Source organism: Saccopteryx bilineata, chromosome 8 (assembly GCF_036850765.1).
Source record: "Saccopteryx bilineata isolate mSacBil1 chromosome 8, mSacBil1_pri_phased_curated, whole genome shotgun sequence".
Classification (NCBI taxonomy): domain Eukaryota; kingdom Metazoa; phylum Chordata; class Mammalia; order Chiroptera; family Emballonuridae; genus Saccopteryx; species Saccopteryx bilineata.
In genome coordinates, this window is record NC_089497.1 from 50,880,578 (window position 1) to 50,905,910 (window position 25,333).

The 25,333-nt window shown below is 39.3% G+C and overlaps 1 protein-coding gene and 1 pseudogene across 2 annotated transcripts in view; both read right to left on the reverse strand.

The window, feature by feature from the left end:
- POLQ (DNA polymerase theta) overlaps window positions 1-25,333 on the reverse strand; it is a 136,219-nt gene that overhangs the window by 60,377 nt on the left and 50,509 nt on the right. For both annotated transcript variants that reach the window (XM_066241868.1, XM_066241869.1), the window contains 3 exons: window positions 15,667-18,767; window positions 12,943-13,086; window positions 3,734-3,930 (listed from right to left, as the gene is read on the reverse strand). In XM_066241868.1, the coding sequence (XP_066097965.1) occupies window positions 3,734-3,930; window positions 12,943-13,086; window positions 15,667-18,767 (3,442 nt within the window). The remainder of the gene's footprint in view (window positions 1-3,733; window positions 3,931-12,942; window positions 13,087-15,666; window positions 18,768-25,333) is intronic.
- On the reverse strand, window positions 23,322-24,482 carry LOC136312159 (spindlin interactor and repressor of chromatin-binding protein pseudogene; annotated as a pseudogene).

Genomic DNA, 25,333 nt, shown 5'->3' on the forward strand with positions numbered 1-25,333 from the left:
GCTTCTCTACCTCTTCCCCTCCCACAGCCAGTGGCTCAACTGGTTCAAGTATTGACCCCGGACACTGAGGATAGCTTGGTTGGTCCTAGTGCATCAGCCTCGGATGCTAAAAATAGCTTGGTTGATTCGAGCATTGGCCCCAGACAAGGGTTGCTAGGTGGATCCCACTCAGGGCACACATAGGAGTCTATCTCATTATCTCCCCTCTTCTCACTTAATAATAATAATAATAATAATAATAATAATAATGTGACTTTTGGAATACCCCTCAGCCACCTAAGGATGGAGGGGGGAAGGGGCTACAGACTGAATTGATCACCAATAAGTGATGATTTAATCAGTCTTGCCTGTATAATGGATCCTCCTTAAAAACACAAAAAGAGAGGGTTTAGAGCTTCTGGGCTGAAGAACTCATAGAGGTGCTGACAGAGGTCATGGCAGCTCCAGGCCCCTTCCCACTTACCTCGCCTGTGTGTCTCTTCATCTGGCTGTTGATTTGTATCCTTCAATATCCTTTGTAATACACTGGTGACCTAGTGAGTAAACTGGTTTCCTGAGTTCTGTGAGCTGCTCTAGCAAATTAATCAAACCAGAGGGGGGGGGTGGGAACCTGTGATTTATAGATGGTTGGTCAGAAGCACAGATAACAACCTGGGCTTGTGGCTGGAGTCTAAAGTGGTGGCATGGGATTTCATAAGATTGAGCCCTTAACCTGTGGGATCTGACACTAGCGTCCGAACTGAGTGGAGTTGTAGGACACCCAGTTGGTACCCAAAGAGTTGTTGGAAGTGAGGGGACATGTCCTCCCACCACATTAGAAATTGATCAGAACCCTTTTAGGAGGTATTACATAAGATAATCTAGTGTAAAAGTTATCAAATGTTTCTTATAGACGTGAGATTCTATCAATGAATGGCTTATTTTCTTACATCAAAAGTGTTTTGATTTATAAAACAAATTATGAAAAAGGTGCTATATAAATCAGTGATGCCACGGTAATTTTAATTAGTTCATATTACGTATATTTTCACTATTTTTAGAGCTTCAATAAACTTTTTATTGAATTTATTGGGGTAACATTGGTTAATAAGATTATACAGGTTTCAGGTGTACAATTCTATAATACATCATCTGTATGTTGTATTGTGTGTTCACTACCCCAAGTCAAGTCTCCCTCCATCACTCTCTATCTCCCACTGCCCTCCTCCACCCCTCCCACTCCCCTTACCCTCCTGCAATGAGAAAACATATTCTCATTTTGGATTCAGGAACATTAAATTTACATGACATCCTTTTATATCCATTAGAGATCAGTTTAGAAATTACACTGTATTTGAGGGGAGACAGTAGAGGTAAAGGGAGGAATAAATAATAACGAAGAGACCTGACTTCGGGTAGTGAACACACAATACAGTATACAGATGATGTATTATAGAATTGTACACCTCAAACATGTATAATTTTATTAATCAATGTCACCCCAATAAAATATTTTTAAAAAAGAAACTACATAGGCCTGACCAGGTGGTGGCGCAGTGGATAGAGCATCAGACTGGGATGCGGAGGACCCAGATTCGAGACCCCGAGGTCACCAGCTTGAGCACGGGTTCATCTGGTTTGAGCAAAAAGCTCACCAGCTTGGACTCAAGGTCACTGGCTTGAGCAAGGGGTTACTCGGTCTGCTGAAGGCCCACAGTCAAGGCACATATGAGAAAGCAATCAATGAATAACTAAGGTGTTGCAACGAAAAACTGATGATTGATGCTTCTCATCTCTCTCCGTTCCTGTCTATCTGTCCCTATCTATCCCTCTCTCTGACTCTCTCTCTCTGACCCTGTAAAAAAAAAGAAAAAGAAACTACATAGCATTTATTACTGTAAACCAAGTATAGAAAAGAATAGTATCTTTAGTTTATCTGATACTGCCTTTGAAAATCTTTGCCAAAGAGCTAAAGAAACTTGCCTGACCACTGGTGGTGCAGTGAACAGAGCATCAGCCTGGGATGCTGAGGTCCCAAGTTCAAAACCCCAAGGTTGCCAGCTTGAGGACGGCCTCATCTGGCTTGAGCACAGACTCACCACCTTGAGCATGGGGTCACCGGCTTGAGCATGGATCATAGACATGACCCCATGGTTGCTGGCTTGAAGTCCAAAGGTCACTAGCTTGAGCCCAAAGTTCGTTGCTTGAACAAGGGGTTAGTGGCTTGGCTAGAGCCCCCCCCCCCGTCAAGGCATGTATAAGAAGCAATCAATAAACAACTAAAGTGCTGCAACTATGAGTTGATTCTTCTTATCTCTCTCTCTTCCTGTCTGTCTGCCTGCCTCTCTCTCTCTCTCTCTCTCACTTAAAAAAAAAAAAAGCTAAATTATTGCATTATTATGCTGATAATTACAACCAAGTAGTTAGTCCTCACTTAATGTTATCCATAGTTCCGCAACTTTAAGTAAAATGACCATAACAAAACCAATTTTAGCATAGGCTAATCAATATAAACAAGAGACAAGTTTCTACAATGTTGAACAATAGACATTATTTGAGGACATGTTGTAGTATCATATCTCAACTCAAAATCAATATTCCACAAGCCTCACGTATTCACTATGCACCATGGGAAAAAGATTCCTTTGAGGGCTATGATATTGTAAATATATGTTTTTCAAAAATGCATCATAGTGTTAGGTGTACGGTACACTAACATAAGTTACCCCTTCCTTAAAAAGTCTGAGCCATTATTATGAAGAATGTACCATACTTTGCTGTTATATAGGAAAATTCTCAAGAGGCTAGTAAGGTGGTCTGTACCTATGCTAAACGGCCCCTAACTATTCTTTTGGACATCTTATATCTACCCATTTCTATTTCTGTCTCTGTTCTCATGGATATTTGAAATATCCTGGTATCATATATATAAATCTGACAGTTCTCTCTTTATTTCTAATTTACTATAAGGCAGAAACCTGAGGACATACAGTCGTCCCTCGCCATCTCACAGTTCACTTTTTGTTATCTCACTGTATCATGGATTTTTAAATTGTATAAATCTAATTTTGTATCACAGATGTTTTGCTATGTCACGGGATTTTGCGATATATAGATATTTTTAATATATTTATTATTTTAATTATTTTTGTGATAAAATAAGCATTTTTCTAGCCTAAAATATTAAAAATATATAAAAATATGAATTAAAACATATTAAAAGAATATTATTTGTATATTAATTGGTGAATACTCACATAGAATTTTACATGTTAAAATTACATAGGTTTAAGAGTGTAGAAAGTGTTTAAGAGCATAGGAGGTGTTTATAAGAGTGTGGGAAAGGTTTATAAGAATGTGTGGAGGGTTTATAAAGCCTTAAAAATATATATAAATAATAAAATAAATATAAGGTCGCTATTTTGCGTTTTTTCGCCTGTCATGGGGGATTCTGGAACCTGACCCCAGCGACAAAGGAGGGACCACTATACTACCAAAATAACAATTTTAAATATTGCTGAGGAAAGATATAAAATTTAGTGCTTGGAATTTGTGACATTTCTATTTTTACCTACACTGAGGCATTTGGTACATAATATTCTGTTGTAGATGAATGAGAATTTTGGATAAAGGACCAACACTATATAAAATTGAAGCTGCACAGTTAGAGGTAAATAAACACAAAGTCCTTTAAAAATGAATCCTAAACATTAAAAAAAATCAAGTATTGTAAAAATTAAATAAGACATGACACCTTAGGATCTTCATAACTTTGTTCCAGGAAGATGCCACAAGATAGAAGAAGAATTTTATAGCTCTGGATGAAGTCATAGATGACAACAGAACGTTCTTTATCAGATTCCTTCGGAAAGCAGGATTGAAGGTGCCACATTCTGTCTTTCACGGTCAAGTCTGGATCCAGAGAAGGTGGGACCAAACTGGCACTTATTTCTTAAAAGAAAAAAAAGTCTTAAGGCGAAGACCACATGCATTCACATGAAACAGCAATCTATAATGCAAATATTGAAAAAGACTCCAACCCCAGTTCCATGTAACCAATTAATTAAGTGTAACCTTATCAAGGCCGTGTTGGCTATGTAGATGAAGTGCTTCATAATCTAAAAATTATACGTGATTTATAATGCACTATTTAGGGGGGAGGAAATTCTAAATATCAAGATGTCTAAAAGTAAATTTACATTTCTCAGAATGAGATAAAAAAAATAGTACTTTAAAATGAATTTTAAAGGAGCTCCTTTTAAAAGATTTAGTAGGAATGTATAATGTTACATCTTAAAAAACAGTAGTTCAAGTAACTACTCACCCTAACATATTTTCTTGAAAAACAACTGAAAATATTTCATGCTTACTCAGGAACAAACATTATATGGCATCCATTAAAATGTTTCCTTATTAGTTTTGCTCCTGTCTAGAACCAATCATTCAGCTAGGTATCCAACAACCACAATCTCAGGGTATTTCCACATTATGTACTTTCAATTCCAAAAACTTCTTGTCTGACCTGTGATGGCGCAATGGGTAAAGTGTCAACCTGGAATGCTGAGCTCACCAGTTCAAACCCCTAGCTTGCCTGGTCAAGGCACATATGGGAAGCAACTACTATGGTTTTATGCTTCCCACTCCTTCCTACCCCCTTTTCTCTCTCTCTCTCTCTCCTCTCTCTAAAAAAAAAACAACAAAAAAAAACCTCAGAGTTCTTCAAGGCTGTGTGATTCAACTACTATAGATGTCTTGCTCATCACTGCCTCTGGATAAGCTCCAAATCTAAAAGGTCTGAGGAGGTCAGAAGGAGGAAAGAAGTCTGAAAGGAAACTGCTATGATCCAATCCTCAAAAGCAAACCCTTCAGGTGGCCAGGGGGCCCCTGATGCTCCACTGCCCCCAAGAAAAAAATCACAGTGTTAATAGCCCCAAAAGCTGAGGGAAGTAGGGCGGTATTTCTTAAAACATTCATACTAGTTAATATATGAAATAATGTACATACTAGCTACTCTAAACAAACAAACAAACAAACAAACAAACCTTTTTAGTATTTAGAGAATTCTAGGTCAATATCAGGAAATTATTCTCAACAAGCAAGTCATGGCCTCATAGAGGCTATGTTAAAATTATATGGCGGGTGACGTCACGGAAATGGCGCCGTGAGAAGCGCGTCCGACAGCTCTCCCCTAAATCACAACAAATTTATCAACTAGAAACAGAAAAATTTATCCTCAGAGCATTCCGGAGTTCCACACAAACTGAAAGCAAAAGGACTGTTATCACTTGAATCTGAGAGACGAGGGTGTGGAGGAAGCTACCACAGCGACGCTCATTCAAGCCGCCAGGGAGTGCGCCTGCGGTGAGTCAGCCCATATACTTGGGAACCGCAAGCCGCCGCGAGCCGCCGACCGCGAGCTGCCGCGAACCCCCGCGAACCCCCACGAACTGCCACCGCGAGCGGCTGCCACGAGCCGCCGCGCGCCCGGTCCGGTTGAGCACTGCTGACGTTCCCAGCGGCCCGCACACTGCGAGTGGGGGTCGTCGGCCACCGGTGCCCGGAGCGCCACATTCGCGCGCGTGTCTTGGGCATTCCACGCGCCCAGGGCGCCCTACTGGCCCGCACACCCAGGGGGCTCCATTATCCTGCGCCTGGTGCGGTCCAGCCGCCAGCGGCGGGGCGAGCGGGAGAGGCTTGGGAGATTCTCTCCGTGGGCGGGGCACCTCACCCAGCCATTCAAGCTAACAATCAAGCGTTGGGGGAGGGGCGCGCGCAGGCAGCCTAAAATACCTTCGGAAGCACAGCTGCGACCCAATCATTGAAATTAGCTTAACCCATAAAATCTGCGCACCCTCGGTTCTAATTGATAAGATCTCTCTCAGTTCAGCGATCCAAGACAAGAGGCGTGATATTTTTTAGTGCCTGTCGCTAAAGGGGCGGGGGCAACTTCTGATTGATAGAGCCTCCATATTCAGGGATAAACGCTAACAAGAAGGACTTGGCAGATAATAAGGTCTATACTACACTAGTCATAAGCAGAGACTAGTGCCTCTTCTTCCCTGCAAAAACAGGCTACAAAGTGTGGAAAGCCTGGGTTGAGAGGTCCAACTAAATGATAGGCGCTGAACAGTCACCTTGACAACAATTGACTCCCACCCCCCCCTGATTACACTGGAGGCCCTGTCAGAGCCTTTCCCAAAGCCTTGCACTGAGTGGGGATAGAGTGGGGATTTCCCAGCTCTTTGAGCCTCTTACTCCCCAGGCAGAAGCAGTTGCAGCCTTATAGCTGGATCACCAGGCTGCTAATTCAGAAAGGGGAGACTAGGAGAGAGAATCCAGGAAAGCAAACTCTCTCATCGTTGGACCCTGCAAACGCCAACAAGCCTTTACTTCCAGCAAGACTAAAGCCAATTATATGACATTGCCATAGAATCCCATCAACTGCAAATCCCTACCTAAGAGTGACACAGGGGCAGAGCCTGGGGTACAGAGTCACCGACTAGGAAGAGGGAGAGAAAAGAAAAAGGAAGAAGTTAACCTCTCAAAATCAAGAAAAACCCACAGACTTTACAACTTGATCCACTAATTTTTTTTTGTTGTTGTTGTTGTTGTTTGTTTCTTCTATCTTTTTGCCTTTATTTCCTCCACCTCGGTCCTTCTATTCTCTTCCCATCTTATGCTTCCCCTTTCTTGAACTACACTACCCATGAGTGTTGCATTTTATTTTTCTTCTTCATCCTCACCCTCCTTTAAGGTTATACTCCAAAACACTTAACTCTCACTCTCTCTTCTTTTGTTTTTTTTTTCTCTTGCTTTATTTTGTTTTTTTCTCCTCCTATTTTATTTCTTCCTTCGTTTTTCTCTTTTTCTTATTTTTTCCTTTCTATTCGTTTTTTCTTTTCTCATTTTACTTTCCTCCCATATAATCCTCAATCACGAACAAATTAGTTAATTTGGGACTCAAGGCTTTTTTTTGGCTTTATTTCTCTTTTTTGCTTTTGTTTTTATTTTTTTTTCTCTTGTTTGTTTATTTTTGTGGCATTTTGGGTCCTCCCAACCCAAGGTCTCCATTGTATTTAGTCTTCGCTCCACTTAATACAACAGATTTTTACTTATTATTTTTATTTTTCTTCTTTATTATTCTTTTTTGGTCCTTTTTTCTGATTCCCTCTTATCCCTCTCATTATATCTCTTAGTTGACCATCACTTACAAGCAAATCATCTTATGCTTGTCTAAGATTTTCTTCCTTTTTTTTTTTTTTTGCATTTAGTAGGTCCCTACTCCCTTTTTTTGCCCTTTGAACTCTTCACCCCAAATCAGGCCCTCCATTATAGGCACGATATTTCCCTGAGGAGGGGAGAGGAGGAAAAGAGAAGAGAGAAAAAAAGGGGGAAATAATAAATTATTACTGTTTTTTTTTGTGGGGTGTTTTACCCTTTTTTTTTTTTTTTTCTTTTTACTCTTTATTAATTCTAATTAGTGCTATCAATAAGACTACCCTCAGATGCCAATAAGAAAGAGGAAATCGAATATTATGGATACAAAAGAAAGAGAGGTAACACAAATAGATGTGGAAAAATCTATGGAGAAAAGACTTAACATATTGGAAGCCTTGGAGCTAAATGACAGAGAATTTAAAATAGAAATGTTAAAAATACTCAGAGATATACAAGAAAACACAGAAAGGCAATATAGGGAGATCATAAAACAACTCAATGAACACAAAGAATATATTACCAAGGAAATTGAAACTATAAAAACAAATCAAACAGAAATGAAAAACTCAATTCACGAGCTGAAAAACGAGGTAACAAGCTTAGCTAACAGAACAGCCCAGATTGAAGATAGGATTAGTGAAATAGAAGACAAACAACTTGAGGCACAACAGAGAGAAGAAGAAAGAGACTCAAAAATAATAAAAAATGAGAAAGCCCTACAGGAATTGTCTGACTCCATCAGAAAGAATAACATAAGAATAATAGGTATATCAGAGGGAGAAGAGAAAGAAAATGGAATGGAGAATATACTCAAACAAATAATAGACGAGAACTTCCCAAGCCTGTGGAAGGAACTAAAGCCTCAAATTCAAGAAGCAAACAGAACACCAAGTTTTCTTAACCCCAACAAACCCACTCCAAGGCACATCATAATAAAGATGACACAAACCAATGACAAAGAAAAAATTCTCAAGGCAGCCAGGGAAAAGAAGAGTACAACATATAAAGGAAGGCCTATTAGATTATCATCAGATTTCTCAGCAGAAACTCTACAAGCTAGAAGAGAGTGGACCCCAATATTTAAAGCCCTGAAAGAGAGGAACTTTCAGCCAAGAATACTATACCCATCAAAGCTATCCTTCAAGTATGAAGGAGATATAAAAACATTCACAAATACAGAAAAGATGAGAGAATTTATCAACAGAAAGCCCCCACTCCAGGAAATACTAAGGGGGGTTTTCCAACCAGATTCAAAGAACAAAAGAAAACAACACCACAAGTAATACCTCCACCAAGAACACAATAAAACCAAACTTAAACTGTGACAACAAAGGAAAAAAAGGGGGGAGAGGATGGAGATTAACAGTAGCAAAGGATGATGAAGTGCAGAAATACTTATAAGATAGGGTACTACAATGAATATGGTAGGTACCCTTTTCATTACTTAATGGTAACCACCCTTGAAAAAACCACCACAAAAACACTTGACTTAAAAAAGGTAGCAACAGAAGAAAGAAGTATGGAACACAAACAAACAAAAACAAATGATAGAAAAACAAAAGAGAAGAATCAAACAAGATACAAAACTAACAGAAAGCAATTTATAAAATGGCAGTAGGGAACCCACAAGTATCAATAATTACACTAAATGTAAATGGATTAAACTTACCAATAAAAAGACACAGAGTAGCAGAATGGATTAAAAAAGAAAATCCAACTATATGCTGCCTACAAGAAACACATCTAAGCAACAAGGATAAAAACAAATTCAAAGTGAAAGGCTGGAAAACAATACTCCAAGCAAACAACACCCAAAAAAAAGCAGGTGTAGCAATACTCATATCTAATAATGCTGACTACAAGACAGAAAAAGTACTCAGAGACAAAAATGGTCATTTCATAATGATTAAGGGGAAGTTGAATCAAGAAGACATAACAATCCTTAATATATATGCACCAAACCAAGGAGCACCAAAATATATAAGACAGCTACTTATTGACCTTAAAACAAAAACTAACAAAAATACAATCATACTTGGAGACCTCAATACACCGCTGACGGCTCTAGATCGGTCATCCAAACAGAGAATCAATAAAGATATAGTGGCCTTAAACGAAATACTAGAACACCTGGATATGATAGACATCTACAGGACACTTCATCCCAAAGCGACAGAGTATACATTTTTCTCTAGTGTACATGGAACATTCTCAAGAATTGACCATATGTTGGGCCACAAAGACAATATCAGCAAATTTAGAAAAATTGAAATTGTACCAAGCATATTTTCTGATCATAAAGCCTTGAAACTAGAATTCAACTGCAAAAAAGAGGGGGGAAAACCCACAAAAATGTGGAAACTAAACAACATACTTCTAAAAAATGAATGGGTCAAAGAAGAAATAAGTGCAGAAATCAAAAGATATATACAGACAAATGAAAATGAAAATACGACATATCAGAATCTCTGGGATGCAGCAAAAGCAGTAATAAGAGGAAAGTTCATATCACTTCAGGCCTATATGAACAAACAAGAGAGAGCCGAAGTAAACCACTTAACTTCACACCTTAAGGAACTAGAAAAAGAAGAACAAAGACAACCCAAAACCAGCCGAAGAAAGGAGATAATAAAAATCAGAGCAGAAATAAATGAAATAGAGAACAAAAAAACTATAGAAAAAATCAATAAAACAAGGAGCTGGTTCTTTGAAAAGATCAACAAAATTGACAAACCCTTGGCAAGACTCACCAAGGAAAAAAGGCACAGGACTCAAATAAATAAAATCCAAAATGAAAGAGGAGAGATCACCACAGACATCATAGATATACAAAGAATTATTGTAGAATACTATGAAAAGTTATATGCCACCAAATACAACAATCTAGAAGAAATGGATAAATTCCTAGAACAATACAACCTTCCTAGACTGAGTCATGAAGAAGCAGAAAGCCTAAACAGACCAATCAGCAGGGAGGAAATAGAAAAAACTATTAAAAATCTCCCCAAAAATAAAAGTCCAGGCCCAGACGGTTATACTAGTGAATTCTATCAAACATTCAAAGAAGACTTGGTTCCTATTCTACTCAAAGTCTTCCAAAAAATTGAAGAAGAAGCAATACTTCCAAACACATTTTATGAGGCCAACATAACCCTCATACCAAAACCTGGCAAGGATGGCACAAAGAAAGAAAACTACAGACCAATATCTCTAATGAATACAGATGCTAAAATACTAAACAAAATACTGGCAAACCGAATACAACAACATATTAAAAAAATAATACATCATGATCAAGTGGGATTCATCCCAGAATCTCAAGGATGGTTCAACATACGCAAAACGGTTAATGTAATACACCATATCAACAAAACAAAGAACAAAAACCACATGATCTTATCAATAGATGCAGAAAAGGCTTTTGATAAAATACAACACAATTTTATGTTTAAGACTCTCAACAAAATGGGTATAGAAGGAAAATATCTCAACATGATAAAGGCCATATATGATAAACCATCAGCCAACATCCTATTAAACGGCATAAAACTGAGGACTTTCTATCTTAAATCAGGAACAAGACAGGGTTGTCCACTCTCTCCACTCTTATTCAACGTGGTGCTAGAAGTTCTGGCCAGAGCAATCAGACAAGACAAAGAAATAAAAGGCATCCATATCGGAAAAGAAGAAGTAAAGCTATCACTTTTTGCTGATGATATGATCCTATACATCGAAAACCCGAAGGACTCCACAAAAAGATTATTAGAAACAATAAACCAATACAGTAAGGTCGCAGGATACAAAATTAACATACAAAAGTCCATAGCCTTTCTATATGCCAACAATGAAATATTAGAAAACGAACTCAAAAAAATAATCCCCTTCACGATTGCAACAAAAAAAATAAAATACCTAGGAATAAACATAACAAAGAACGTAAAGGACCTATATAATGAAAATTACAAAGCATTGTTAAGGGAAATCGAAAAAGATACAATGAGATGGAAAAATATTCCTTGTTCCTGGATAGGAAGAATAAATATAATCAAAATGGCCATATTACCCAAAGCAATATACAAATTTAATGCAATTCCCATCAAAATCCCTATGAGATTTTTTAAAGAAATGGAACAAAAAATCATCAGATTTATATGGAACTATAAAAAACCCCGAATAGCCAAAACAATCCTAAGGAAAAAGAATGAAGCTGGGGGCATTACAATACCTGACTTTAAACTATATTATAGGGCCACGATAATCAAAACAGCATGGTATTGGCAAAAAAATAGACACTCAGACCAATGGAACAGAATAGAAAGCCCAGAAATAAAACCACATATATATGGTCAAATAATCTTTGATAAAGGGGCCAACAACACACAATGGAGAAAAGAAAGCCTCTTCAACAAATGGTGTTGGGAAAACTGGAAAGCCACATGCAAAAGAATGAAACTCGACTACAGCCTGTCCCCGTGTACTAAAATTAATTCAAAATGGATCAAAGACCTAAATATAAGACCTGAAACAATAAAGTACATAGAAGAAGACATAGGTACTAAAATCATGGACCTGGGTTTTAAAGAACATTTTATGAACTTGACTCCAATGGCAAGAGAAGTGAAGGCAAAGATAAATGAATGGGACTACATCAGAATTAAAAGTTTTTGCTCAGCAAGAGAAACTGATATCAAAATAAACAGACAGCCAACTATATGGGAACTGATATTTTCAAACGACAGCTCAGATAAGGGCCTAATATCCAAAATTTACAAAGAACTCATAAAACTCAACAACAAACAAACAAACAATCCAATAAAAAAATGGGAAGAGGACATGAACAGACACTTCTCCCAGGAAGAGATACAAATGGCCAACAGATATATGAAAAGATGCTCAGCTTCATTAGTTATTAGAGAAATGCAAATCAAAACTACAATGAGATACCACCTCACTCCTGTTAGATTAGCTATTATCAACAAGACGGGTAATAGCAAATGTTGGAGAGGCTGTGGAGAAAAAGGAACCCTCATTCACTGTTGGTGGGACTGTAAAGTAGTACAACCATTATGGAGGAAAGTATGGTGGTTCCTCAAAAAACTGCAAATAGAACTACCTTATGACCCAGCAATCCCTCTACTGGGTATATACCCCAAAACCTCAGAAACATTGATACGTGAAGACACATGTAGCCCCATGTTCATTGCAGCACTGTTCACAGTGGCCAAGACATGGAAACAACCAAAAAGCCCTTCAATAGAAGACTGGATAAAGAAGATGTGGCACATATACACTATGGAATACTACTCAGCCATAAGAAATGATGACATCAGATCATTTACAGCAAAATGGTGGGATCTTGATAACATTATAAGGAGTGAAATAAGCAAATCAGAAAAAAACAAGAACTACATGATTCCATACATTGGTGGAACATAAAAATGAGACTAAGAGACATGGACAAGAGTGTGGTGGTTACCAAGGGTGGGGGGGGAGGGAGGACATGGGAGGGAGGGAGGGAGAGAGTTAGGGGGAGGGGGAGGGGCACAGAGAACTAGATAGAGGGTGACGGAGGACAATCTGACTTTGGGCGAGGGGTTTGCAACATAATTTGATGACAAAATAACCTAGACATGTTTTCTTTGAATATATGTACCCTGATTTATTAATGTCATCCCATTACCATTAATAAAAATTTATTAAAAAAAAAAAATTATATGGCGAATTTGCTATCTAGTAATTACATACCAGAATGCTTTTGTTCTTTCTGCAATGAAATATAATAGGCATCTCTTCCACCCCAGCATACTGCCAGTCCAATCACCAAGATGTCATCACAACCTTTAACAGGAAACCCATCATCTCTAACAGGAGTATCCTGAGGTGAGCTAACTAAGCAAATCAAAAGTGAAATAGTTAAAAATCTTTAAAAATAAAACCATTAAACTGCCATTAAAATAATGATAATCACAAAAAAAATTCAACAGGCAAAACATCCAGATTTCTAAAGCATCCTCTGGATAACCATTTTCGTTGTATGTAATATCTTTCAAGGCTTATTATAAAATTATTAGTAAGATAACTGTCACTATGAGAAATCTACCAAATATTTCTTAAAATAGATCTATAATAATGACTAAAATGAGTATTAACTAAATTTTAAAAGCTGCATTTTTAATTTCTATAACTGAAACAGAAATAAAGACCACTTGCTCACTATAAAACTTCTGTAGTGAACTCAGCAATTCTTAACACTAAGCAACTCCAGAAAAATCAAGATTCTTCTTAGTGAAGAATTAGGTCTAATTTCATATTTGGAGTCAACATTTTTTTCTAAAATAATGGATTTTCAATTTTACAAAGACATAGGTCAAGAACCAATTTATTTTATTTACAATTATATCCCCAATATCTGGAAAATAACTGGTGCATATTTGTTACATTTAAGTAAATATTTCTATCCCTCTAACTCTAGCACAGAAAAATGCACTCAATTTTACATGTTGAGTGAAAAATGGAATGTACATAGAATTTGTCATTAACACATGTGCTCCATGAACTGAAGATGAGACAAATACTCAAAACTTGATGAACAAATTCATTCATAAATACAGAGATTTTAAAAATCTGATCAAATGTTTGATTTCCACAACAGATTGTCAAGCTGAATACAGCTATTTTCCGTGATGCAGAACCCTTAATTTCATAAAGACAGGAATATATATGGCATTATTTGACCAAACGGTTTAACACTCTCAAAATGTGGAAGAGCTAAGTGAGGTTTTGAGATCAACATTTCAGTATATAGGATCCATGACTACCAGTGGAGGTACAAGTTCTACTTGAGATAAGTATTGGGAAATGTAGCTAATATACATTGTGAATAATGTAGTGCCTAGCTACTATGTACTTTTGTGACTATATAAATGAATAAGGACATTATAATTTAATACAAAATAATTCATGAGTACTGTACTGATAACAGATAAAAATCATGTCTTTATATACCATCAAAATTATAAAAGTGATCCATACTCAAAATATATATCTTAACTTTTACAAACTTAATTTTAATACTTCTATACATTATATAATATATATTATGTTATACACAAACACACACACACATATGTGTGTGATTTTTTTAAGGAAAAGTGTTGTGTTTAATGGTAAAGCTTAGCATGTACTAGCACCAGGGATCTCCATGAAGCCTCAGAGAGAGAAGAGGATGAGGAAGGCAACTATGAAACAGAAGAGCCCCCTGGCCTCAGAAAGGGCACTGCCCAGATGGCATAGGAGAAACAGCTGGTGTTTGAGGAATGGTCATCCCCAGTGACCAGGCTGCCAAGCAGTATTCCAGTACACACTCCTGAACCAGCCACACCAATTGTGGTTGCTCCAACAGCAATAAGCTTGACCACCATGTCGGTGTCCCAGGAGACAGCACTCATCTGAAACTCCTGACCAGTCACCTAGAGTTGGGAGCTGCTGTAGGAAGGCTGTTTAGATTATATCTCCGGCCTAGTTGAAGGAGGCAAACACAGGCCTAATTATCCAGAGATAACAGTGGAATGAGTAGTGCCTTGGTGGTCTGCAGTTTTTCAGCATCCCAGCTTGAGGTCTTGGTCTCAGTGCTCAGTTCTCCCACCTATGGGTCCCGGGACCAACTATCTCTCTTATCCCAGAGGACAACTATTATTAATCTACAGTGTGTCCGTAAAGTCATGGTGCACTTTTGACTGGTCACAGAAAAGCAACAAAAGACAATAGAAATGTGAAATCTGCACCAAATAAAAGGAAACTCCCCCCCCCCCCAGTTTCTGTAGGATGATGTGGCAGCATGTGCGCATGCGCAGATAATGACGTAACACCATGTACACAGCGGAGCAGCCCAGGCCGTGCCAGTAGAGATGTGGACGGTACAGAGGAAAGTTCAGTGTGTTCTGTGGCTCGCTAAATTCGAATCCGTGACCAAAGTGCAATGTGAATATCGGCGCATTTATACCGAAGCGCCACCACATAGGAATAACATTACTCTGTGGGATAAGCAGTTGAAGGAAACCGGCAGTTTGGTGGAGAAACCCTGTTCTGGTAGGCTATCAGTCAATGACGAGTCTGTAGAGGCTATACGGGATAGCTACCTAAGGAGCCCTAAAAAATCTGTGCGTGAGCCCACATCAAACTGCACTGAATAGGTATGAAACTGGGAGAGTTTTCCTTTTATTTGGTGCAGATTTCACATTTCTATCGTCTTTTGTTGCTTTCCTGTGACCGGTCAAAAGTGCACCATGACTTTACGGACACACTGTACTTGTGCTGAACAGTAAGGCTATTCTAAATGTAAACCCACATAAGGGAAACTTAATAACTTTGAACAAATTTATTACATTTACTATGCAATATTGAAAAGTCTGAGTCCCTTCTCAGTCCACTATTTTACATATAAATGTGAAAAAAATATTTAATTCTTACCTTGCTTAAACCTACCACCAATGGTAGTACTTTTTGATGTCAAATTACTGATCTTTTCACAAGCCAGTGAGATGGAAAATCGCTTTTTGCCCTGCCACTCCTTAATGAACGTGTGAAAGAGAGTTTGATCACTTGCTACATCAATTATGGCCAAGCTTTCTGCACTGCATGAGGTTGGTGTTAACTGGGATCCATACTGTGATAACCGCAGTGAAAAACTTGTGCCTCTAATCGGACTGTCATCTTTTACTTCATTTCTACTATGTGGACTTAAATCATGGTTTTTAACATCTGAAGGCAAGCCAAATGAACAACTTCCACCAAGTTGTAAAATACTACTAGTTTTCTGAAGTTTTACAGAAGATGATCCAAGAATATCTGGAAATGACAGTTTAGAAGCTGATGCAGGAATGGGTGTAGGAGGAATGAGTCCATTATCATCAACTACACAGCTTTCTTTACAAGGCAAAAGGAACGGGGTCTCCCCATGAATACCATTGTTCTCTAATGCCTCAATCTTGCCTTTTCTGTCAACATTAGGCGATAATGAAATTCCCTGCACTTGATTTGGCTCCAAATTTGAAACCTCTTCTTGTTTGTCATTTAACTCTGTATTTTTTTCTTTCAAACTAGACAAATTCCTAGTGGTTAATTTTAGCTTTTCATTTTCTAGAGGACTGGGTACTTTATCTAAAATTCTTTGCAGTCCTGGACTTAAATCAAATGATGCTCCTGACCATACAAATGAATTATTTTGCCTTGTCTCAGTTAATTTGGATTTTGGAGACTTTTCATCTTTATCTCCTCCAGTTACTTCTCTTTGGGGAAAATCATTAACAACTGGACCACTCAGTGCTAATGCTCTAAAAGACACTGCAGTATTATATTTATCTGGGACAGGAAATGTATCTACGTTATCCAAAGCTTCCACCATCTGAGCAGAATCCATTTCTGAAAATAAAATAGACTCATCACTGAAGCAAGTCAACTGCTGCTGATTATCTTGATTCTCATCCATATTTGATTTAATTGGACCCTCTGGTTGTAGACACAGAGAATTCGTGAAATGGTCTGACGTTACCACAGAAGAAAGAGGTTCCTCTACTCTTCCATCTGGTGGCTGTTCTTTTACAAGGTATTCTTCACTGAAACTGTCAAATAGCAAACTATCACTCAAATTCAAACTCGTTTCAGGAACTGGCTGACATGCTGCTTCTACATCAGGGGGAGTTCTCTTTTGAGGAACCAGAGATATAACTGTTTTCAGAGCTTCTTGTGTTTTATAACCTTCAAGAAAACTGTTTAATTGGGAGTCAGTAACAGAAAGCTCATTCCCTTTAAAACAAAGGCCATTTTCCTTCAGTAATATTGGAGAATGAAAAAGTGAGCTTTCTGGAGTCAGGATACCAATTCCATGTGACCCAGTGCTTTGTTTTACAGTATCTGCAGTCTTAGGTCCCAAATGATCTGGAGAATGCTGGTCACCAGAAAAGGTAATGTGAATCTCGTTCTGAACAGAGCTCCAGCTCTGTTTGTTGAGGCTCTTCTGCATTATCTCCATTGCCAGGTCGGTTTCATTTGCTTCTTGTTTGGCATTTTCAGTTGCCATCTGTTGTATAATTTTCTCCGACTGAGTATCGAGGTAGAAACTATCTTCAAAATCACAAATAACTAACCCTAAGTCAGAAACACAATTATTTTTAGTTTTGTTTGCTGCACAAGCATCTGTTTTTTCTTGTATTCTAGAGGTATTTAGAAAGTCCTCGTGCTGGCCTTCAGATATACCAAATGCTCCAGTTGGTACACATACTCCATTGAGCATCTCAGTGCTGCTTATGTTATCTCCGGATGCCAGAGGATTATTTGATTTCTTTTTCTCAGCATTAAGCTTCATACTTCTACACTTGATAATAATAGCACTTGAGTCTCTATTCATACAACTACTTACTATATCACAAGGCATTTGCTCCTCTAGTATTCTTTTCTGTATATAAGTGTTTGTCTGTTTATCACACTGCTTTTCCGGGCACCGGCTAATTGAATGGTTATCATGGTGTTTAACATAAACATTCTGGTTGTTTGAGTCATTTTGTATCAGCACTTTATCTACTTTTTCTGATTCAACATCGAATACTCTTCCATTTTCACTAACCACACTAGTGGCTGGACAAGTCCCTGTTTTACTCTGAAATACTGTGATAAAATGTTCCTCAAGAATATCATTAGTATCATTAGTTATTTTGTTCTTTGAACAACTCTGTTTTGTTTGTAATGGGAATGATGCTTTGTTATGTTTTCCCTTAGCACAAAAGGATGCATTTTTAGCAAACAGCCCGGGACTTCTAAATTCCACATTCTTCTCATCTACGGTAAATGAATCTTCACAATGAACAAGATCAGACTTAGTCTGTTTTTGTGAATCGATTTTACATGTCCCATTGTCCTTTAAAGGGTTACTGTTCCGGGATCGTTTTAGGTGCTTCCTATGTTTCCAAGATCGAAAGGTTGTACTCTTCTTTTCTGACTTGAAATTTAAGGCTTCTTTTTTTGTTTTCTCAGATGAGACAGTCTGAAAAAATTTCTTAGTGCCTATTTTTTCCTCATTCAGAGAGGTTTCTAGCTTTTCTTTACTTATATTCAAAGAAGCCCGTTTTCTTGCTCTGGAAATTGAATGTATCTGACATTCTTGATTCCCATCCTGAAACTGATGATAAAGGGAATTTGTATGCTCTCTACTTTTATCTAAATCTTGCACTGTAGTTGGTGAATCCTTAACAGAACACTCACTAAATATTTTGTTACTTTTTTTCTTTGATGTTAATCTTTTACCAGAATTCTTAGTAGGGTGTGTAAATTTATGCTCCTTTACTTCGTCTGACTCACTGCTGGTCCATGAATGTGTATCAGAATCTAAGAGGGAATGTGGACTCCATTGCACTCCCATTTCAACCAAGTCCTGCTGTAGAATCATTCTAGCTTCCTCCACTATAAGAGCTGCTGCTTCCCGTTCAGTCAAGCCTTTCTGGCCAGTCATCCAAATAGTTCGCATATGCCGACGTTCTTCAACTGCTTCCTCTTCCTCATCCACTGCCTTTCGGGCACTAGAGAGGAGATAGGATAAAGAAATAAATTAATCTGCTGATTCATTTATACAACAAATATTTATTAAACATTAGCTGTCTTAGGAATGGAAGGAACAGCACTATTCTCATAGAGCTTATGTTTTAGTTGGAGATATCAAAAAATAAACAAGTATTAAAATACAGTCTGTGTCAACTGGTGATAAGAATTGTGGAAAAAAATGAAACACCACGCCTGACCAGGTGGTGGCGCTGTGGATAGGCATCAGCATGGGACACTGAGGACCCAGGTTCAAACCTCAAGTTCACTGGCTTGAACATAGGCTCACCAGCTGAAGCGTGAGATTATAGACATGACCCCATGGCTGCTGGCTTGAGCCTAGAGGTCACTGGCTTAAGCCCAAAGTCACTGGCTCAGCTAGAGCCCCCGCTCCCACCGTCAAGGCACATATGAGAAGCAATCAATGAACAACTAAGGTGCTGCAACTATGAGTTGATGCTTCTCATTTCTCTCCCTTCCTGTCTCTCTGTCTCTCTTTCTCACTAAAAAGGAAAGAAAGAAAAAAGAAACATCAGGAAGAGATGGATACTGCCATATAATAATAAATTTTAAAAAATTTTAAGTACATATCATAATAAGGGAAGGCCTCACTAACACATTCTTTAAATGAAAACCTAAAAAAAGTGAGCATAAAACTTTCATTGAAAATATATCTTTCTCATGGAAACAACCAAAAAGCCCATCAATAGATGACTGGATAAAGAAGATGTGGCACATATACACTATGGAATACTACTCAGCCATAAGAAATGATGACATCGGATCATTTACAGCAAAATGGTGGGATCTTGATAACATTATACGAAGTGAAATAAGTAAATCAGAAAAAACCAGGAACTGCATTATTCCATACGTAGGTGGGACATAAAAGTGAGACTAAGAGACATTGATAAGAGTGTGGTGGTTACAGGGGGAGGGGGGAGAGGGAAAGGGAAAGGGGGAGGGGGAGGGGCACAAAGAAAACTAGATAGAAGGTGACAGAGGACAATCTGACTTTGGGTGATGGGTATGCAACATAATTGAATGACAAGATAACCTGGATGTGTTATCTTTGAATATATGTATCCTGATTTATTGATGTCACCCCATTAAAAAAATATTATAATATATATATATATATATATATATATATATATATATATATACACACACCCTTCTGTATAATATGAACTCTGGACAAAGTATTTGAAGGGACTATAGAGTGACCAAAAGAAAGTAGAAACTGGGAAAGAGTTGAGACTAGAAGAATGACCGTGGTTAAATTGTCACACTTTTCAACTGAAGATAAGCTACAGTCAACACCATAAAGGGTAACTTGGATAAAAACCTGAGGTTTCAATTCAATTAGACAAGAGAAATCAATTAGAAGTATAAAAATTGTTAAGGAAGAAGTAAAATATCTCTGCTTGTAGATGGTATGACTGTATCTTAGAAATCCTAGAGAATCAATGATAAAAGTAATTTAAACAATAAGAGAATTCAGAAAATAACAGGATTAAATTATAGGAAAATTAATAGACTAATAATCATGTTGAAGACATCACAGACACAAGCCCCCAATTAAAAGAATAAAAATTAAATAGAAATAAATTTAACAGGAAATGTACAAAACTCTTATGAGAAAAACTTGAAAACTCCTGAAAAGCTTTGTGCAGAAATGTTTTTTAAACTCCTCAAAATCACAAAGACACTATCAAATGCAAAGATATTAGCTATCCAGGGGCAGTTTGACTCAACATTATAAAGATGTCAGTTCTAAGTTAAATCTAAACCTAACCCCAATAAAATATCAACAGACATTTTAAATTTCATATGAGAAAATATGCAAAAAATAGCCAGGAAAATACTGAAAAGCTATGAGGGGGAAGTTGCCTGAGCAGGCATTAAAACATACTATAAAACCTTTTAATTAAGATCACAGTACTTCCTCAAGAATTGACAAAAAGATAGTAAACAGAATAGAAAGTCCAGAAATAGACCTAATTACATATGGATATTTAGTATATGATGAAGCTGGCATCTCAAATCACAGGGACCAAGATAAACTTTTTTATAAATGGGAAAAAGATAAAATTAAAACTAGACTTCAAACTACATACAAAAACTCTAAATGCATCAGGACTCTTAATGCAAACTTAAAATATCAGAAAAAATGTATGAATTCCTCTTTAATCTCAGTATACAGGAAAGTTACTGTATACTAATTCAGAAAAAAATATTAATAAAAAGTAAATCAATAAAAAATAATTCTACATGGGGAAAATGATGTAATAAAATTTAAAAGACAATTGATAAATTTTGAGAAAATATACATCTGGCCTGTGGTAGAGCAGTGAATAGAGCATTGACCTGAAACGCTGAGGTCACTGATTGGAAACCCAGGACAACACAGGAGAAGCAACAAGCAAGCAGTGAACAACCAAAGTGAACCAACTGCGAGCCAATACTTCTTACTCCCCAGTCCCCACCTCTCCACTCTCTGTAAAATCAATGAATAACATCTTTTTTTTTTCATGTAAGAGGAGGGGAGATAGTGAGACAGACTCCCACATGCACCTCAACTAGGATCCACCCAGCAATCCGTCTGAGGCTGATGCCTGAATCAACCAAGCTATTTTTATCTCCTGAGGCCAACACTCAGACCAACTGAGCTATCCCCCAACACCTGGGGCCATGCTTGAATCAACTGAGTTACTGGCTACAGGAGGGAAAGAGGGAGAGAATGGGGAGAGGGAGAGAATGGGGAGAGGGAGGAGGAGAGAAGCAAATGGTCACTTCTCCTGCGTGCCCTGACTGGGAATTGAACCCAGATATCTACATGCTGGGCCGACACTTTATCCACTGAGCCAGGTGGCCAGGGCAATAAATAAAATCTTTTTTAAAAGGAGAGAAAAAAGACCAAAATCCAAGGAAAAGATATAACCAGATAATCTACAAAGATATAAAATAAAATGATCCTGAAATATGAAAAGATATTCACTATCACTTATAATTACAGAAATGTACATTAAAACCATACTGAGATACAATTTCTCATTTATCAGACTGGTAAAATGAAAACCTCTAACAATGGATTCTGTTGGTGAGGCTAGTGGGTGTTAGGGTTGTGAGAATGCAACTTAGTAGATCCCTGTGCAGGGAAATTTGGAATCTAATAAAGCTGCATGTGCACTTACCTTTGAAAATCCAAATTTTACTCTAAGGAAACATCACCAACAACATGAAAATACACATGCACATGGTAATTCATTACAGATTGTTGGTAATGGCAAACTGAGACTATCTAAATGCTTAGCTGGGTTATCTGGCTCTTACAGAACAAGGGTGACCATGGCCAGATAAACCAGTTTCTATTCGGAAAATTAACATTATACAATACTGTATCTAACCACACCTTACTTAAATTTTACTAATTGTTTTACTTTCTTTATCTAATTCAATCTAAAATAAGGTACTGCATTGAGTTGTCAAGTCTTTTTTTTATCCTCCTTTAATTATAAACAGCTCAGTCCTTGTTTTTCACTGCCTTGATATTTTTGAAAAGCACTAGTGAATTATTTTGTAGAATGTCTCTCAATTTAGATTTGTCTGAGGTTTTCTTATAATTAAAGTCATGTTGACATTTCTGATAAAGAACACTTCAGGAGTAATGTATCTTTCTCACTGCGTCCATGAGAGGGCACATGATCCTGATTTGTCACTAATTTTGATCAATAAAGTTATGGACTTTCAGAAGAGGCATAGCCATGACAATAACAGCCTAAGCATAATATGAAATAATTCTAAAATGTGTTAAACAACTTTTTTTCAACTAAATTCTTTAAATGTGTACTGCCTTCAGATGACTCCCAGTAGGTTCTAGTATGCTGTATGGTATATTGTTACCACTGATACTCCCACATTTAAATGTGTTTTTACCTCTGGAACTAACAGTACACACTTCTAAGCCAGTATGAATATACCCAAAGATTCTGAAAAAATCAGAGGCCCCAGAGGAGAACAATACTTTTATAAGGTTTTTTTAGTAAAAAAAAAAAAAATAATAATAATAATAATATATTGTCAACAAAGGAAATACATACGATGGGAAAATAGGGGACAAAGATTGGGTGAATGAAGCCTCCAGGTGGATGGCTTGGTTCTCCTGCAGGCCTCCTGGTTTAGGAGCCTAAACAGGTCTGGGAGAAGAGGCTCACACCCCGTGATGGCCACCTATTTCTTGTGTGAGGCACTGTGCCAGGGGAGAATGGTGGGGGGCTAAGAGAGGGTGGGAGGCCGTCAGGGGACAGAGAGTAGGGTCAGCAGAAGGACTGGGTGGTGTTCTCCACAAGCCAGTGCTTACCACGGGACAGCCTCAGCCACCCTCGCCCACCTCACTAGGTAGACATTCTTCTGTGCCCCCTTCCTCTCCTCCATTCTGCCTTGGCACCAGGTTTTGCTCTTCATCAGGTGGCAGAGAGGCCAGCTCATTTCAGAGTGAGAGGACTAATGGGGACACTGCCTCCCCCACCACCTCACGGAGGAAGCGATAGCCTCCGCACCACTCCTGCCTCTTGCAGCAGCCCCCACACCCCCACAGTGGTGCTGAGTTCTGACAGAACTGCCGGCCAGTCTGAGGTGTCACCTGCTCCCACACCCTCGGTGCCCTAGTGATGCCTGGACCGGTCTTGCAGTAGGCTAACCACCGAGGGCTCCTCCGTCCACACAACCTGGAGATCCAGGGCCCCGTGAAGCCCGAGGGGAGCTGGAGAGGCGCTTCCCAGCTGGGGAAGGCCTCCTTAGGCAGCTCTCCCTCCTTAGGGTGTGCCTTGCTGGGTGAGATCCTTAGCTGGCGCCTGGGAAACCAGCTGGAGGGCAATCCGGGAGGGAAGCTGCCATCAGGGAAGTGTAGACTTCAGTGGCAGCTGCGAGAGTCTCCGTGGGTTATTCAGTGACGGCAGAGCTGGGGGGAGGGTGGAAGGAGTAAAGGGGTTGGGTCAGGGTCCAGGTCGGGGCCCAGGTCCAGGTGTTTGGTCATGGACTTGCCTCTCGTCTTTCTGACCCGCTCTTTCTCAGGGGGCTCCTTCCACCTCTGACCATGGCTCTGGCAGGGGCAGCAGGAAGCCCAAGGGGGCGGAGTCCCCTGAGGAGGAATAGGTTGTCTTTGGAGTCTAGAAGAACAGCAGTCTCCGTTCGCATTCTGGCAGGGTCTGGGCAGAGTCAGGGTCTGCACTGACATCTGGCCTGAGTCTGAGTTGGGTGGGGATGGCTGCTCAGCTCCAACATCTTGCAAAAGGGCCGCCCCCTCGGTCCAGGCCTCCGGGATGTTGGTTTCTCGGAAGTGCTCCGGTCCAGGGTGAGGGTGCTGCTCCAAGATGTGTGCTAGCATGCATGCACCGAGGGGAAACGGATCTCCGCCCCATAGCCATGCACAGCGCCTGCCCGCCGCCTCCCTGATGTCTCCAACAGGAACTCCTGCTCCCAAGACGCCTGCTGCTTGAGCTCCTCACAGCTGTCACTGCCACTTCCATTCCTGGGCGGGGTCTAGGTGGTAGGGTCTTCTGTTGGGCCACTTTGAGCTTCAGGTCAGGCCAGGGAATCATGGCGACCACCTTGCCCTCCTTGTTCTCCCATTTCTTGCATTTGAGCCTCACTATGAAGCAGACAAGTGCAGCGCCTTTGGCCTCCAGGGCCATGGTGCAGCTGAATATATCGAGGTGACTGGAAGGTTGGAGGACAGACACGCTGGCCTGGGCCCTCAGCCAGCAACAGCCTCCTCTCTGCCTCCCACCAATCACGGAGCTTGCAACGGGTGCATCTTGGCCTCCCAAAGACCTGGAGGGTCTGGTCCCAGCTAAAAGAAGGTTTTAAAGCAGGGGCCCCCAAACTACGGCCCGCGGGCCACATGCAGCCCCCTGAGGCCGTTTATCCGCCCCCGCCGCACTTCCGGAAGGGGCACCTCTTTCATTGGTGGTCAGTGAGAGGAGCATAGTTCCCATTGAAATATTGGTCAGTTTGTTGATTTAAATTTACCTGTTCTTTATTTTAAATATTGTATTTGTTCCCATTTTGTTTTTTTTTTACTTTAAAATAAGATATGTGCACTGTGCATAGGGATTTGTTCATGTTTTTTTTTATAGTCCGGCCCTCCAACGGTCTGGCCCCCTGTGTAAAAAGTTTGGGAACCCCTGTTCTAGACTCTAGGCCCGCGTCCCCAAACTGCGGCCATTTATTCGGCCCCTGCTGCACTTCCGAAGGGGCACCTCTTTCATTGGTGGTCAGTGAGAGGAGCACTGTATGTGGCGGCCCTCCAACAGTCTGAGGGACAGTGAACTGGCCCCCTGTGTAAAAAGTTTGGGGACCCCTGTTTTAAAGCATACTCCATGTCAATCCAAAGTGACAAAATCACACAGCAGTTGCTCTTCTGGTCTGGGGTCAAAGGAGTGGTCCCACGCCTGCAGCTTCACTGAGTATTGACCTAATGGGGACTCTACAGTGGCCACCACTGTGCAGTTCTCTCCCTGGGACGCATTCCTAATTCCAGGTA